Raw genomic sequence first — 16,716 nt, forward strand, 5'->3', positions numbered from 1 at the left:
AAGGGCACATGCTTGGGTTGCAGGCTCGATCCCCAGTAGGGGATGTGCAGGAGGCAGCCAATCAATGATTCTCTCTCATCATTGATGTTTCTTTCTCTCTCTCCCTCTCCCTTCTTCTCTAAAATCAATAAAAAAATATTTTTAATAAAGTGGTGGTGGTGGGGGAGCTACATGTGCTAGCCAGTCCCAAACAATACAACACAAAGACCTATCTCAAGGAGCTGTTGTGAGGTTTGTACGACTTACTGCTTTCCCGTGTAGGGGTCACAGACACAGTCTGAAGCCAACCTCCTGGATTCAGATCCCGGGCCCTTCTCCTCACCAGCAGCATGACTTAGAGCGCGTTCCATCCCGTTGGGATGTTGTAACTTGCTTCTCTGTAAGACAGGCACACCAAGAGTGCCACTTGGTAGGGTGGTTGTAAGGATCGCGTAAAGCAGAGCATGTAAAGAGCGTAGAGAAGCACCTGGCACAGAGGAAGCTTTTAGCTTAGGGTGTGCGGTTCACGTCTTCGTGTTTACGTGCGTAGCCGTAGACAGTACCAAGGGCAAATGAAGCATTTTCTAGGTGATAGCTGTTGTGGTTCTCATTATTACCTGGTTCTTGCCTACCTGTCCAGGTGTGTCTGTGGACTGCCTCCTAGAAGTGGATTCCTAGATAAAGTGCATGCACAGTTTAACTGGGGATAGGTACTGACGAATCACGTTTGTTGGCACGGTACCAGTTGACACTCACCAATCCTGAATGAGTGCGCCCTTCTCCTCGTGTTCTCACCAATACTGGATTTTATTTTTTTATTTTTTTAAATATATTTTATTGATTTTTTACAGAGAGGAAGGAAGAGGGATAGAGAGTCAGAAACATCGATGAGAGAGAAACATCGATCAGCTGCCTCCTGCACACTCCCCACCAGGGACGTGCCCGCAACTGAGGTACATGCCCTTGACCGGAATCGAACCTGGGACCCTTGAGTCCGCAGGCCGACGCTCTATCCACTGAGCCAAACCGGTTAAGCACCAATACTGGATTTTAACCTGTTATACGGTCACTCATCGAAAAGGCAGCGGTGTTACTGTATTTATTCACTATTCAGTTTTTAAATGATGCATGTATTTCAAGTTTATGATAAAATTTTAAAAAATGCACCGTTGATACATGATGTGGAAAATAAAAATTGCTCTCTATAATCCCAGTCCTCAGAGGTCAACACTGTAGTTGCATTTGGTATAATAAAAAAATCTTCATCTCCACAAATTCTCTCCTATTATCATATAACCCCATGCATAATGTAATCAAATTAATTAACGTACATACCAATTAAATATTACATCTAAAGTAATATATAAAATAATCAAGTTAATTAATTAAGACTCTATGGGGGTTTTTTGGGGTTTTTTTTGTTTTTTTTTTTTAAATATATTTTATTGATTTTTTACAGAGAGGAAGGGAGAGAGATAGAGAGTCAGAAACATCGATGGGAGAGAAACATCGATCAGCCACCTCCTGCACATCTCCCACTGGGGATGTGCCCGCAGCCCAGGTACATGCCCTTGACCGGAATCGAACCTGGGACCCCTCAGTCTGCAGGCCGACGCTCTATCCACTGAGCCAAACCGGTTTCGGCGAGACTCTATGGTTTAACTGATTAATTTTATATATAGCTTTCATTAAATGGGACCATAGTGTTTTCTGCTTTCCCCCCTCAGCATATTTCTTGGCTACCTTTCCATGCCAGTATATAGAAAGCTATACGATATGGATGTTTCGTGACATATGTAACTATTCCTCTATTGGTTTTTTCCAACTTTTCACTATTGTTAACGAGTTGCAATGAACATTCTATCCATATATCTGAGTACTCGTCTATTTCCACAGAGTAGGTCACTAGAAGTGGATTCCTATTAAAAATGATGCTTGGCCGAAACCGGTTTGACTCAGTGGATAGAGCGTCAGCCTGCGGACTGAAGGGTCCTAGGTTTGATTCTGGTCAGGGGCATGTACCTGGGTTGCGGGCACATCCCCAGTAAGGGGTGTGCAGGAGGCAGCTGATCAATGTTTCTAACTCTCTATCTCTCTCTCCCTTCCTCTCTGTAAAAAATCAATAAAATATTTTTTTTAAATGATGCTTGGTGTTGCTAAATTGTCTTATAAAAATGTTCCACAATTTAATACTCTTGCCATTAAAGTACAAGAATGCCCTTTCTCACACTCTCTCCAACCTATATATATCACAAATTTTTTTTATTTTTTAAGATCATACATTTTCACAAGCATTTCTCTCGTTACTAATGAGATTGGGATCCTTTTTATGTTTGTTAGCCGTTGATCCTTCATTTTTATGTCCTTGGAATCTTTTTCTCTGTGTGTTGTTTGTCTTTTTCTAATTGATTGGTTGGAGATCTTTGTGTTTTAGGAGCAATCAACGTTTTCCCGTTTAAGCCTCTTTAAACTCCGGTTTCTGAGCAGACTTTTGACAAGCAGAAAGAGGAACTACCACCGTATTCCTTTCCCAGGGTGGCCCTTTCCACATTTCTACTCATGGCTGTGACCCTGGGCAGGTCCTGGCGGAAGCAGCAGGATAGAGATGGTGCACGGGAGCCAGAATCCAGGACAGGCCCCACGGTTTTTCCCAGGCCTCCCTCCGATTCCAGGTAGAACTGAAGACGGGTCTGTCAAGCCTGGGGGGATGCCGGTCTTTCTGGGACTCTTGGAGACGTATCCCCCACCTCCTTCCCGGGCGGTATCTTTGTGCTGAGCTGACAAAACCAGGGTCCTGGGCTCCCCAGGACATTGGGGGGATATGTTCCTGCTTGTCTGGAGCTGCAGTAGAGAAGCTGGCTCAGAGATCTGACTCCAGGGACCAAAGGACCTGCCAGCCTCAAATAGAAATGGCTTTTAACTTCCTTTGGATATTTTCTTTACAGTATTGTAACATGTCCAGATTGAGGCTACCCTCAGGGTTTTCATGGCTTAATTGGGGCCATTAACTAAGACTGATGCAATTCTTTCTTTCCAGGGCTCTTAACTGAGATTGCGAGAGCCAAGTGGACCTCTGTAAAGGCGGAGATGATTGCATGAAAGCCGCTTTATGGCTCTGGTCTCAGCTCTTCTGGAGCCAGGCGTGGCCCCTGAGGAGGCTGGGGTGGGGGGTAGGGGGGGCAAGCTTTCGCCTGAGTCCCTGTAACCTAGGTTGGCTGGTACCTCTTCTCGGCCACAAGATTAGTTTGCAAAACCACATCACCTTCTTCCCTGTAGATTAGATGTGTAGCAAGACATGTAACCTCATTTCTGTCTGGTGAGACCCTTCTTCACTTAAACAGAAGACCAGTCTTTAAGGTACCACCCTTTCTCACCTACGTGAGATGAACAAGATTTTAGAGATTTATCAGAAGAGACAATAGAAAGGTCTGGACCCTCTTTAGATCTTGATTCAAATAAGTAAACTGTAATACAAAGATGCATGTGACAGTAGGGGAAATTTGAATGCTGAACAAATATCAAGGGGAAATTTGAACACTGAACAAATATTGACTTGGAATCGAACCTGCCACCCTTTGGTGTATGGGACGATGCTCCAACCAACTGAGCTACCCGGCCAGAGGCAAAGAGAGAATATTTCCGAGTGGAATGGAGGTGGAGAGGAAGGCCCCCAAGTGCCTCTCACATCATGCCTTTCCTGGGAAGCCCTGGCAGAGGGCATTGGCTTTTATTGTATTTACCTTGTTGCCTTGAGCTTGAACTTGTAGGGCGCGGCTATAGGATTAAGCCTGGGACTGACCTGTTGGCAAAGCCACAAACAAGTCCCAGCTTAGAGGACACAGTCCTCTTAGAATAATTAGGCTTGACCCTATGAGGCTCCCTAGATCTTATCTGGGCAGCTAATGGGCTGAGGGAGATGTAAGCAAGCCCTGCCAAAACAAGGGAAACTCACAAGAACATTGTAACTATGGTGACCACTACCTTGTTTACCTCTGGCTATAAAATAAAGGCTCAGCTTGCTGGCTGGGTCTCTCTCTGTGGCCTCAGCCAGGCACAGGAGATCCACCTAGAGTCCCAGCTTATTCTCTTTGTCTGTCTTTTCTATATCCTTCACCGCCCTCATTCAGGCTTGCGGAACCCTTGGCTGAGCTGGCTCAGCACAGAACTCAGGGAGGTGCTGTGAGATGAGTGTGAACAGCTGGGTGAATGAGTAAAACTCTGCTTCCTTGATGTGAGATGAAAAGGCTATGTAAATACCTCTCCAGGCTGGCTGTGGGTGGTACCTGCCCTAACTGCTGGGGTCCAGGGCTCAGGCCCACCCTGGTCACACCCCGTAACAGGTCAGTAAACGCTACTCCCTTCCTCTGAGGTCCTATAGTTGGTCTGTTAAATGTTAAATGACAGCTGTTAAAACGAGCAGGTTCGGCCTCAGAAACTCTGCTTAGCTCCCCAAAACCTCAACCTGTCCAGCCAGTCCTGCTCCAGGCCTCGCAGGCCGCCACCTGGCCCGCTACAGGCATTTTGTCGGCCTTTGTGTGGTGGGTGTTTTTAGTTCCTTGCATACAGTTCTGTACCTGTGTGTCCCAGAGAATCCTGTCGAATGTCCCGCTCTCAGTCACCCTGCATTTTCCTGCTTCCTTCATAGCACTTACCTGAAACGATGTTACTTGTTTATATGTTGACTTGGTCATTGGCCGCCTCCCTTAGAAGGTTACCTCTATGACCACAGAAACTTTGTCTTGTTCACCACTTTCTTTGCCAAAAGAGAAATGTTTGTGGAGCGCAAGAGCGAATGAATGATGGAGCATGCGCGTGTGTCTCCAGAGGACTCGGCGGGCCGGTTGGTGGGACAGCTGCAGGGAGGACGGGACCAGGGTCGGTCCTCCCCGTGGGCTCCCCCGTGGCCATCACCTGCACCACATATGATCTTCCATCCTTCATCTCTCTCTCTCTCTCCCTCTCTCTCTCTCTCTCTCTCTGCACCACATATGATCTTCCATCCTTCATATCTATCTCTCTCTCTCTCTCTCTCTGCACCACATATGATCTTCCATCCTTCATCTCTCTCTCTCTCCCTCTCTCTCTCTCTCTCTGCACCACATATGATCTTCCATCCTTCATCTCTCTCTCTCTCTCTCTCTCTCTCTCTCTCTCTCTCTGCACCACATATGATCTTCCATCCTTCATCTCTCTCTCTCTCTCTCTCTCTCTCTCTCTCTCTCTCTGCACCACATATGATCTTCCATCCTTCATCTCTCTATCTCTCTCTCGATCTCTCGATCTCTATCTCTTTAATTGGGGTTTTGGTTACTGTTATAATAATGTTATGGTCATAAGGAAACCCCTCTAATGTGTGGAAATAATTATTGTGTGAAATGTTTGCTGTGTGAAGACCCCAATACTCTGTAACTTCCAAAATGTGGTGAACACCCCCCTATCCTGATGTGAACACCCTAAGCCCTTAAAGCGTAAACACCCTGCTCCTAGCATAAGGCACACCATCTGGCCCACACTGATAAGACACGAGTTGTTTACTACCGGCTATATAAGCACTCAATTTTCTCCAGTGGCCGTCTCCTGCCTGATGCGAGGAGGACTCCACGGCACTCCGTGAGACCAGCCCCTGACTGACTGCTCCGCTGTGCGAGCCTGAACCAACTGCGGCCGCCTGTCTGTCTCCGTCTTCGTCGTCCGCCTGTCTGTCTCCGTCTTCGTCGTCCGCCTGTCTGTCTCCGTCTTCGTCGTCCGCCTGTCTGTCTCCGTCTTCGTCGTCCGTCTTGCGGTGTGCATCACCGGATGGCCTTTGCCGGAGCCTAGGACCCACTAGGAATAGGTAAATAAACCCTGTGTGACTGCATACTAATTCTGTCTTGTGTGTTCATGTGTTCCGGTTCGGCTCAGCTGGCTAGACATTGAAGTACCGGGGGATGGGCCGTTGTTGCTGACTCCTGGTCACCTGCTTTTGTCCCACTAAGTCTAGACAGATAAATAATTGGGACAGTTGCTAAGGTAATATGTGCTCATTAGTTTAAAAAATACAGAAGTAAAGCAAGTAAACGTGGATTTCCGACCCTCCTCCCAGTGCCTCTCCAGACAACCATGGTCAGCCCTTGGATGCATGCCCTTCCGTCCTTCCTCCCTCACAGGCGCCTCCACTCCTCCTCCTCCTCCTCATGAAGACCCCCCTGCTCCCTCAGGAACATCTGTTCTCCACTCCTCTCCCCATTTCAGAGCAAGAGCCTCTCTGTCCTGAGGCTTCCAAAAACAGATGCCAAACCCTCACCATTCCTTCTGGTCCCCCCGACCCCTCTCCTCCAACACAAAGCACAGCACAGCGGGCTTGGAAAAGTGAGCATTCTGTACACCTTTGCATCTGGGGCCGTGAGTCTGGGTAGAGACCCTGAGGTGAGGGTGCCCTGGAGGAGCCACAGAGACCCCCCAGGTCAGAGCAGAGCATGAAAGAACTTGCAGTCAACCACGGGCTCTGGAACGAGCAAAAGAGCTGCTTTGGGGAGTTAAACATTCCAGAGCTTTTGATGAGAGGCTGGCGATGAGGTGCCTTGGGTGCTGGGCTACTTCAAGCCGAAAAGCAGGCGAGTAGAGAGGAGGTAGGAGATGGGGCCCTCGGAGAAGGGGAGCCCGAGGGGCAGGATGAAGGCAGGGTGAGTGGAGGCAGCCAGGGGACTAGCAAAGGGGAAGCAGCAGCCCTGAGGGGCCACCGTCTGCAGGGCAGCTGCGCCCGGGCTGACTGGTGGTGCAGTGGTGAGGACGCAGGCCCAGGAAAGGGCCACGGGCGGTGAGTGATGCTGGGGATGGGAGGGGACCCCTGCCCTGGGCAGCCTCAGGGGATCTTCCTTTGTGGACTCATGACCCTTCCTCACCCATGGGAGCCAGAGGGACAGACACCCTTCACACTGGGGACCAGTTTGGCCTCCTTCCCTCCACTCCGGCTCAGAAACCCTGTGGCTCTTTCCACTGGCGACCTCAAGCCCAAATGTGTCCCTATCACTGCCCAGGAAGCACTGCGCCAGAACGTTCATCAGGGGGATGAAAATGACTGTGGACACGGCTCCTGGAAGAGTGGGGCAGGGGTCACCCTGTTGGGCAGCCACCTGGGAGGAAAGAGGGAGCTTGGCTTCAGGATGGAGACCAGTTTGGGGAGTTCCCTTGTCCAGACATTCCAACCCAGCGACTCCGGAGGAGGCAGCCCAGAGAGAGTCACAGACCAGGCCTCGGTCTGGCTTCTGTTCTTCAGCAAGCGGCTGCCGTTTGCCTGGCACCGTGGCCTGGCCCTGGGACACTGGAGTCACAGGCTCAGCGCCCTGGTCATCACTGAATCCGTAGCTGGGGGGCTCCCTCCTGAATCGATGAAGACCCTGAGACTTGTGACTGGTCCTAGATCAGCTAGGGACGGAGGCCGCCTGGGGGCTGCCCCTGGGCCCTGGACCCTGGGGAGCTGCTGAGGCACCAGCTGGGACATGAGGGGGAGGCACTCCACGTCCGCCTCCTGAGGTTAGGGAGGTAATAATGGGCATTGAGGAGTTTCCCTCATTTCAAAGGGAATAAATGGGCAGGAGAAAGTGGAACCTGGACTCGCTGTCAGTCCTGGTTCCTGGCAGGCAGCTGCGGCAGGAAGACGGGGGGTTGCGGGCCGTGGGAGGGCAGGCTGGGCCTGGTGGAGCACAGGTGTCTGGGATAAGAGGACCATCCCAGAGGAGAGCTGACTTGGCTGTGCAAGGAGAAGCAAGCAGGCCCACCACTCCGGGTGCCCCTAAACGCCGGCAGACAAGTCCAAGGCCAGGCCCAAGGAGGCCCAGGAACATGTGCAGGACATGGGCGCTCACGCTGTCACACCACCCGCAGGGCACATGTGCACATGCCCACACAGGCTGAATCTCCTGGCAGGCACACGTCCCATAAGCACACAGAACACGCCCAAGTCCAGAAACACATATACATCCACACAGGCGCACTCATACAGAACAGAAGCACAGATGTGTGCACGCAGGCACATGTTCAGACACAGACACAGGCACACACTCATGCAGCCACATACACAGAAGCGCCCACAGGGGCACCACGGAGGTGACAGGAGCACGCACAGGCTCAGACACAAACTCACACATGCCCAGGCACCCATGAAGGAGATACACACGCAGGCACAACACAGAGCTGCATGTGCACAGGCACATGCACACACACACACACACACACACACACACTCCCTGTAACTCAAACTCCAGCTGCCCAGCCATGTGAGAGCTCCTGGCCAGCTGCCCTTAGTCCTTCCCTCTGGCTGCAGCCCGGCCCTCCCTCAGCTCCGCCCAAACCCACTGGTCACATAAATTCCTTCCCTTTCGCCTGGCCCGGGACAGCCTCCCAGGAACCTCTGCCTCTGACTACAGCGCAGCTTCCCTCCTCTGCCCGCTCCTGGCAGACCCAGCAGGACCCAAACGTACCAGCCAGCAGCATGGGTAAGGAGCCTCCGCACCACAGCCCGGACCGCCTGCAGGAAGCGGCAGAAACCTGGGCTGGGGGCAGCTGGCTACGGGACAGAGGGCTGGGTCCGGACCCTCTGTCCCCTCCTCCTCCCCACACCTGCATGTACCGGCTGAGCCAACTGAGGTTTGGAGGTGCTGGGGAGGGGGGGCAGAGGGACTGCTGGGAAAGGTGACCGCTGGCTCCCCAGCTACGGCCTGGGGACAGGGCACCTTTCTGCAGCTGAGAAGAGCCGGTCTGGACACTTGGGGGTGGAACCTCTGGGCCCCTGGCAGTCACCACAAGAGGCACAATCCTGATTTCAGCCCTGGGCCAGCTGCTTTCTTGGGGAGCAGGGAGGCCAGGCCTCCAATGCACAGGCTTGCTCTCTAGCTACCCCAGATCCCCAGTCCCTCCTGGGCGGGGCGGGGGCAGGCGGGGGAGCCCACAGTCTCTCCCAGGGGCCTGTTGCCTCACCACCATTGTCTCAGGCGCCAAAGTCCTCCCCTTCCCCCGTCCATGGGAGTGGATGTCAGGCTGAGGAGGAGTTTGGGTCTGAAAGTGTCAAAGTCCTTGTCCCCTTAAATCTGGCTCTCTCCTGGGCTGGCAGGATGCCCAGCAACCAGCCTGGCACTGGGAAAACTTAATGAACTTCCCTGGGTTCACCTCAAGCCCAAAGATGTTCGGAGATCTCGGCCTGAGATGCTTGGGGGGCGGGGGGGGGCGTTTCCAGGAAAAGGCTGATGCTCCCTGGCTGAGGGGCGACCATGCAGGCGGCATCACCTCCTTCGTACCTTCACTCTCAGACTCTGCTCGGCTTGGCAGGGCTTGTATCTCTGTCTTCACATCTGGAGGATTGGATCTCCTTCCCTCTCTGTGTCCAGACCCTCCTTCCCCCCCCGCCCCCCCCCCCCCCGCGTCTTCCCTGCCACGTTCTGGCCGCCTGGCTGTGTAACAGAACGCCTCCCCTAATTCCTTTGGACTGGACCTCTCTCACCCTGTCCCCACCTCCCACTCCCCCCCCCCGCCCACTCAGGGCACCAAGTGGGAATCTGCCTGGGACCCCCACCCCTTCCTGGTACCTACCCATGCCTACATCAGGATGGTCTCTCCTTTTCAAAAGTCCTCCTGCGCACAGGTGTATTGGACCTTCATAGCCCCCTAGAGAAGAAGGTCGGATATTATCACCCGCTTCTAGCAAGTGCAGGGGAGAAAGCGGAGAGAGTGGTTTTCACATCTGGACTCTCCAACGCTGCCGCTGCCTCTCGGCCGCCTAAGCCCTGGGCAGCTGCGAGGGGTGGGACCTGCTCCCTGGCTGAAGGCCTGGGCCCAGGCACAGTGCCGGCTCCGCCCTGGCTCCTTCTGCTCCCCACGTGCGGCCCCAGCTGTCAGGACACTGGACAGAGGGCCCGGGAGAGGGTAGGAGTGCCCAGGCCTGAGAGCTGCGCGCAGGGACTGCCTCCAGCCCGCAGCGGCCTCTGTGACTCCTCCTCCCGGTCAGGCCCGAACCCTGATGCCCAATGCCTGGTCCCCCAGCCCTCCTTCCCAGCAGTTGACTTTCTCCCCATAGATCAGTGTGGCTTCTCTGGCCAGACTTCGGGGGACAGGAGAGCCGCTCCCTACAGCCCTGGTGGGTGGGCTTTCAGAGCGGGCCAAACCCTCTATTGTGCAAATGAAGAAAGGGGGGCCCACCCAGAGGCAAACCTGGTCTAAGGACATCCAGGAGCCCGGGAGCCTTAAACGGCAGCCTCCTAAGCCTCACCAGACCCTGACGAGACCAGTTGTATAATCCAGGCTCCGGCCAGGCCTGGGGTCAGGACCCAGAGGGGAGTGGCCCCGTCCCTGGAACAGGCTTTTTGGGGAAGGAAGTGAACAGCACCACTCCGGGCTGCTCCTGGGGAACAGCCAGTTTTTTCTGGCCCAGCCCGCTCGGTTACTTCCGTGAGAAGCAGATGCGGGCGAGGCTAAGTCATGGGCCTCAGCTCCCGTGTTTACTGCGTGAGCAACTGAAAATGGGGCCCCAGTCCACAGCGTAACCACTGCGCCATCCAGCCTCCACTGCACTGGTCCTTCTCCTGCCCTCCCCTGGGTCCTGTGGAATGTCGGTCCACCTTCAGGTCACATGTCTACAGCCCCTGTGGTCACACCCAGCACCATCAGGGCTTTGAGGTGCTGAGAGGACGATTGGAGGGACTGGAGGGGCAGGACCTGGGACAGCAAGTCTGCCTTGGCCATGGGAGGGTGTGGGTTGCAGCTGGTGGGGAGGAAGCTTCACCTCCAGAGTGTGGTCCAGCCCCCATGCTCACCCTTTCCGCAGCCACCAAGTGCGGGAGCTGTGGACCCGGGTACGCTACTCCTCTGGAGGCCATGAAAGGTAAGGGGGCCATATTGGAGACTCCACCTTGGGAAGGAACGCTGCAAGCCAGCGCCCTCTACTGACGCCTCACCTGCTGGGGGTGGGGGACCTCAGACCCCCGCCTCCCCCCTCAGGCACAGTCAGCGCTGTCCCTGCCATTCCTCTCCACCCACCATCCCCACGGCCTGCTTTCTACCCCCAGGGCCCAGGGAGGAGATTGTCTACCTGCCCTGTATTTACCGAAACACGGGCATTGAGGCCCCGGATTATCTAGCCACAGTGGACGTTGACCCCAAGTCTCCCCAGTATTGCCAGGTAGGTGGGGCTTGGGCAGCAAAGTACCCCACGATGCTTGCTGCAGCCTGGCCCCAGGATGCCCTTCCGCAGCTCCACGCTCCTTCGTCCTCCTGAGTATGGGGCGGGGGGCAGCTGTTCACCGCACAAGGCACCCCAGAGGTGCGAGGGGAGAGTGAGGTTCCAGCCTGCTCTGCACTGCAAGCCAAAGCGGGTCCGGCGGACACCTGTTCCCTAAGCGAGCAGGGGCGAGGCCTGGCTGAGCACCTCCCTCTGCCCCTTGCCCACCCGAGGTCATCCACCGGCTGCCCGTGCCCAACCTGAAGGACGAGCTGCACCACTCGGGATGGAACACGTGCAGCAGCTGCTACGGGGACAGCAGCAAGGCCCGCAGCAAGCTGGTGCTGCCCTGCCTCATCTCCTCCCGCGTGTACGTGGTGGATGTGGGCACCGAGCCCCGCGCCCCGAAGCTGCACAAGGCATGTCCTCTGCCCCTGCCGCTCGCGCGCTCGCTCGGGGACCCTGATGTACCCAGCACCCTGGGCGGCTAAATCAGCACCGCGGGGCAGGGACTGGAGGGCAGTGGGGGCTTCTTGTTTGGGCTCTGAGTCGGGGGAGCATTTTCCCAGCCAGCCAGGAGCCCAGGGCCTCCCTTAGGCGAGAGCCTGCGATCCTTCCCCCAACACTCGGTTGCGTTCCCTCCTCCGCGGGCACCGGGCACGCGCTGCGCTGCCGCTGCCGGTGGGCAGGGGACGCTGCCATTGACCCGGGGCTGAGGGGGTGGAGCCAGGGCTTTCTGCCTCAGGAGCTGGCAGTCTCTGACGCTCTCTTGTTGCTAGGTGCCCAGACTGAATCCCGGCCACATTCCCACAGGGAAACTGTGTCCTTTTGAAGGAAAAGACACTGGTCAGCAGGAAGAAACGGGGGAGGGGCAGTGAAGGAGTGGGGCGTGGGGACTCCCAGGCCTGTAAGATTCTCCTGCCCCTCCCTCCCCCTCCCCAGGTCATTGAGCCCGAGGACATCCATGCCAAGTGTGGCCTGGGCTACCTTCACACCAGCCACTGCCTGGCCAGTGGGGAGGTGATGATCAGCACCCTGGGAGACCCCAAGGGCAATGGCAAAGGTACCTGCTGGCACTGCAGCACATCTCGGGGGATGGGGATGGGGGCGGGGGGAAGGGGGGGGTCGGTCCCAAGCTGGGGAAGGATGGATAATCTTCCAGGGAGAACCAGGGGGCTTGGTCTCACCCCACATTTAAACTACAGTCAAGTAACTTCAGCTCTTTCCATTGTTTCTATGAAAATGAGCCTTGACTAATGAATTCACTTCAAAGTCATAGCTAGAACAGGCTGCCATGGGGAGTGTATGCGCACAGATATGGCCCCAGAGAACACAGTCATTTACATCATCCTTCATGCATTATGAGCAAATCTCACAGTTCTTGGGATCCTGAATCTCTACATTTGCTATGTCTGTTATGGTGATCGGAGCTGACACTTATAAAATGTCTTATGTGGCAGACACAGCCCAGGAGATGGGTGCAACTATGATGTTTAGGTAGGGGCGGAGGGGGGGGGGGGCAGATTGGAGTGAAATGTCCGTTAAGGTCATTGAGTTAATGTTATGGCACTAGGTCTACGTAACTACTTTTTCCGGGAGACTTTTTTTTTTTTAAAGAATCATTTATTGATTTTTTAAGGACCAGGGAGAGAGAGGAGAAAACATCAATTAACTGTCTCTTGCATGCAAGCACCCCAGGCATGTGCCCTGACCAGGAATCAAACCGGCAGCTTTTTGGTGCAAGGGACGATGCCCAACAAACTGAGCCACACTGGTCAGGGCCACCTTCCTACATTTAATGACATTAGGAGTAGACATCGGAGTGTATTAAAAAAAAAAAAAAGAAGAAGTATCAACCTGTCATAACATACACAGCAAGAAAAAAACATTGGGTGTTCACGTTGACTTACAAATAAATATAATCTGTCTGCTCTATAAAAAAATAAATCAAGGGAGCAGACCGGAGCTTAGACTCCAGCAGGAATCCCACACCGACAGTGGGAGGCGAGATGAGCGAAGCACAGGGTGCGGAGCCCCAGAAGGTCTCTTGGCTCAATGGCAGGAAAGCATCCCCTGTGGTCTGGGAGAGGGATGAAGTGGGATGTGAGGGAGGGGCACCAACCAAGTCCCCACCTCCCACCTGACACTCTTGGTGAGACCCCTTGGACACCTGACTTTAAGGAGCTGACACCCCCAGTGGGAGGAAAAGGCGCCAGGTAGTGGAGTTGATGCCTATTGGACCTGCCTGGGGTGAGGCTGGGCAGGGGTCCTCTGCCTGGACTGCCCCTACTGCCACCTACTTGCTTCCCTGCTCAGGGGGTTTCGTGCTGCTGGATGGAGAGACCTTTGAGGTGAAGGGGACGTGGGAGAAGCCTGGGGGTGCTGCGCCTTTGGGTTATGACTTCTGGTACCAGCCTCGACACAATGTCATGATCAGCACCGAATGGGCAGCTCCCAACGTTTTAAGAGAAGGCTTCAACCCCGCCGATGTGGAGGCTGGTGAGAATGCCCCCAGGGGTCAGCAGGAGCGTGGGCACATGCCCTCTTTCTGCTCCCAAACCCCACTCTCCAACCCCTCACTTCCCTCCCGTGGACCCCAGCCCCTTGGGTGAAGGGAGAGGATGTGCTGAGCGCTCTGATGGCTTGAGTGTCCTGATCCCACCAACCCATATCCAACTTTCTGCCCAGGGTCGGGCCCCAGCAGTTGCCCATGCCCTCCTGCCCCAAATCTGAGCCCATCCTCCGGCCACGTTCCCATGCAGGACTGTATGGAAGCCACTTGTATGTGTGGGACTGGCAGCGCCACGAGATCGTGCAGACCCTGACTTTACAGGATGGGCTCATCCCCCTGGAGGTCCGCTTCCTGCACAACCCAGCTGCTGCCCAGGGCTTCGTGGGCTGTGCCCTCAGCTCCAACATCCAGCGCTTCTTCAAGAACGAGGTGACCTGTGCCCTCTGGCCCTGCCCAGCCATCCTGTTGTCGCCTCTGTCCAGGCTTCTGTAGTCATGACACTCCCCTCTCCCTAGGAGTAGCCAGGCCTCTCTGCCTGGCTCCACACGCCCAGACTTCTCCAGGGCCCAACACAGGGCCACCTGCCTGCCTCTTTACTCTCAGTCCTAGCCTATTTCCACCTTAACCCTAACTGGCCACAGTTATTCATTCATTTATTCAACAAAAGACGGTGTGAGCTTGTATGTCCGCACTGTGCCTGGTGCTGGGCATACAGCAGGGAAGCAGACATGATTCCTGTCTTCAGGAGCCTGCATTAGAACTTGACCCCAGTGGCACGGAGGCCCTGTGCCCACTGTCTCCCTGCAGACATGGCCCTGGGGACACCCAGATCTGCCCCACCCCCAACTCTGACGGGCTCACCTCTCTACCTTCTCATCCCCATGCAGGGAGGCACTTGGTCGGCAGAGAAGGTTATCCAGGTGCCCCCCAAGAAAGTGAAGGGGTGGATCCTGCCTGAAATGCCAGGTGGGTGCCCAGGAGTGGGTGGGAATCAGAAGGTTGATACTGGCCCAGGATCAGGAGTCCTTAAAGCCCCCGAACCCTACCGCCACCCCAGGCCTGATCACTGACATCCTGCTGTCCCTGGATGACCGCTTCCTCTACTTCAGCAACTGGCTGCATGGGGACCTGCGTCAGTATGACATCTCGGACCCACAGAAGCCCCGACTCACGGGACAGGTGGGGGCCCTAGCCGGGGGGAGGGAGGCGCTCGAGAGGGGAGGATAAGAAGAGAAGCTACACAAGGAAAAGGGTGTGAAGGGGCTGGGGGTGATAAGGGAGGTGCAAGAAAGGCAAAAATGGGGGCTGAGGGATGGTGCAGCCCAGGACTGTGGGCGCCCTGGCTTACCTGGGAAAGGGAGGGGGGGAGGGATCCTGGCTGAGGCGAATGGCTCTTCCTGTCCTGTCATCCTACTTTCTCCGCCCCGTCCCACCCAGCTCTTCCTGGGGGGCAGCATTGTGAAGGGAGGCCCTGTGCAAGTGCTGGAGGACCAGGAGCTGAAATCCCAGCCAGAGCCCCTGGTGGTCAAGGTGAGGCGCTCTCCCTGCCCTCGGGCACAGGGCACACTCAGGTCCATGCCGGAGGGGTATGGGAGAAGGGAGGGGGGAACATCCCAGCAAGCTCTTGGGGTTTGGGTGGTGCCTGTGATCCCCCCCAGGGCCCTGGGGACTGACCCCTGGTTTTCCCAAGGGAAAACGGGTGGCTGGAGGCCCTCAGATGATCCAGCTTAGCCTAGATGGGAAGCGTCTCTATGTCACCACGTCGCTGTACAGTGCCTGGGACAAGCAGTTTTACCCTGATCTCATCAGGTGAGAAGCAGACAGCCTGGGCTTTCCTCCCCAGTCACCACCCCCATCCCCCGCCCGCTGCCCCCGCCCCCCGAGGAGGTCTTTGGCTTTCTGAAGATTCCTCGGGCACCCACCTGCCCCCACCACACAGACCCTGCTCCCTCCTCAGAAACCCACTTGTGCACTCACAACGCCTTGGGGGAAGGGGATGGCCCGCTCTGACCTCTCTCTTCTCCCCCCCTCATTGCCACCAGGGAAGGCTCCGTGATGCTGCAGGTTGATGTAGACACAGTAAAGGGGGGGCTGAAGTTGAACCCCAACTTCCTGGTGGACTTCGGGAAGGAGCCCCTCGGCCCAGCGCTGGCCCATGAGCTCCGCTACCCTGGGGGTGACTGCAGCTCTGACATCTGGCTCTGAAGCTCACCCCTCAGAGCCCCACTGCCCTGTTCTGAGCCCTCTCTTCCCCAGGGACCTGGCTGCCCTCGGCTCTCTGGGCCACCACCCTTGGCAGCTTGCCCCACCAAAGCCAAACTGAGGCTGATGAAATGTATTGAGCGGTGTCGCCACGTACCAACCACTGTTCTGTGCTGCTCCCTGTACTGTCTTTACATGAGCTCTTGAAATTATTTCACCAAAAAATAAACTGGTGGAAAAATAAACCTATTCCTTAGGTCACCTTGCCTTGGAGGGCATGGGGCCTGCGATTTCTTTCCTGTCTTGCACAGGGACGTCCTGAAGAGGACTCGGGGGTCACATAACCGTGATTCCAACATGATGCGGATGGTGCCCCAAATCTCACTGGTATAGCCAGACAGAACCTGAAGATTTGGGGGATGGTTGTGACAAGGACACCCTGGGGAAGAGAATGTCAATCACTGTTTCTAACCTTTTTTAAAAATCTGTGCGCTCTTTTTAAGAAGCTAAAATTTCACCCACCATCCCCAGAGAATGTAATGTGTCCCCACACACAGGGGACACCCGAGACCCTTGATGACGACAGTGCAATCTATTGCCGCCGCTGGTGAGACGGCCTGGCGAACACACGGTTGTGGGAGGTTAGACATGGGAGATGGGCACATTGCCGGGCAGGCGGGCTGGGAACATCCACATGAACCCGCCGTGCGCTCTTGTCTCCTCACCTGGACGTGTTTTAGAACCAAGGATCATTCAGGGATTCGTTTACATCCTTTTCAGTCTCCCACGGAGGTGTCTTTGTTTTAAACACTGGAACCATCTAAGGCCCCCTAAG

At 55.1% G+C, this 16,716-nt stretch overlaps 1 protein-coding gene across 3 annotated transcripts; it reads left to right on the plus strand.

The window, feature by feature from the left end:
- Positions 1 to 5,551: 5,551 nt before the first annotated feature.
- On the plus strand, positions 5,552 to 16,169 carry SELENBP1 (selenium binding protein 1; the record flags this gene model as incomplete). Of its 3 annotated transcripts, none has more annotated exons than XM_081113094.1 (13): positions 5,552 to 5,812; positions 8,417 to 8,604; positions 10,775 to 10,831; positions 11,016 to 11,128; positions 11,401 to 11,586; positions 12,110 to 12,230; positions 13,484 to 13,666; positions 13,930 to 14,108; positions 14,567 to 14,645; positions 14,737 to 14,858; positions 15,117 to 15,209; positions 15,370 to 15,488; positions 15,722 to 16,169. In XM_081113094.1, 11 exons carry the CDS (start codon positions 10,825 to 10,827, stop codon positions 15,882 to 15,884), a joined length of 1,365 nt encoding a protein of 454 aa, XP_080969220.1. In that variant the 3' UTR covers positions 15,885 to 16,169. The 3 variants fall into 3 exon arrangements, with proteins under 3 accessions (XP_080969220.1, XP_080969219.1, XP_080969218.1); XM_081113093.1 differs by having other exon boundaries at positions 5,631 to 5,812; positions 8,417 to 8,453; XM_081113092.1 differs by lacking the exons at positions 5,552 to 5,812; positions 8,417 to 8,604 and having other exon boundaries at positions 10,756 to 10,831.
- Between the last annotated feature and the right edge of the window lie 547 nt (positions 16,170 to 16,716).

This window comes from Myotis nattereri (genome assembly GCF_964212035.1).
Source record: "Myotis nattereri genome assembly, chromosome: 18".
NCBI lineage: Eukaryota > Metazoa > Chordata > Mammalia > Chiroptera > Vespertilionidae > Myotis > Myotis nattereri.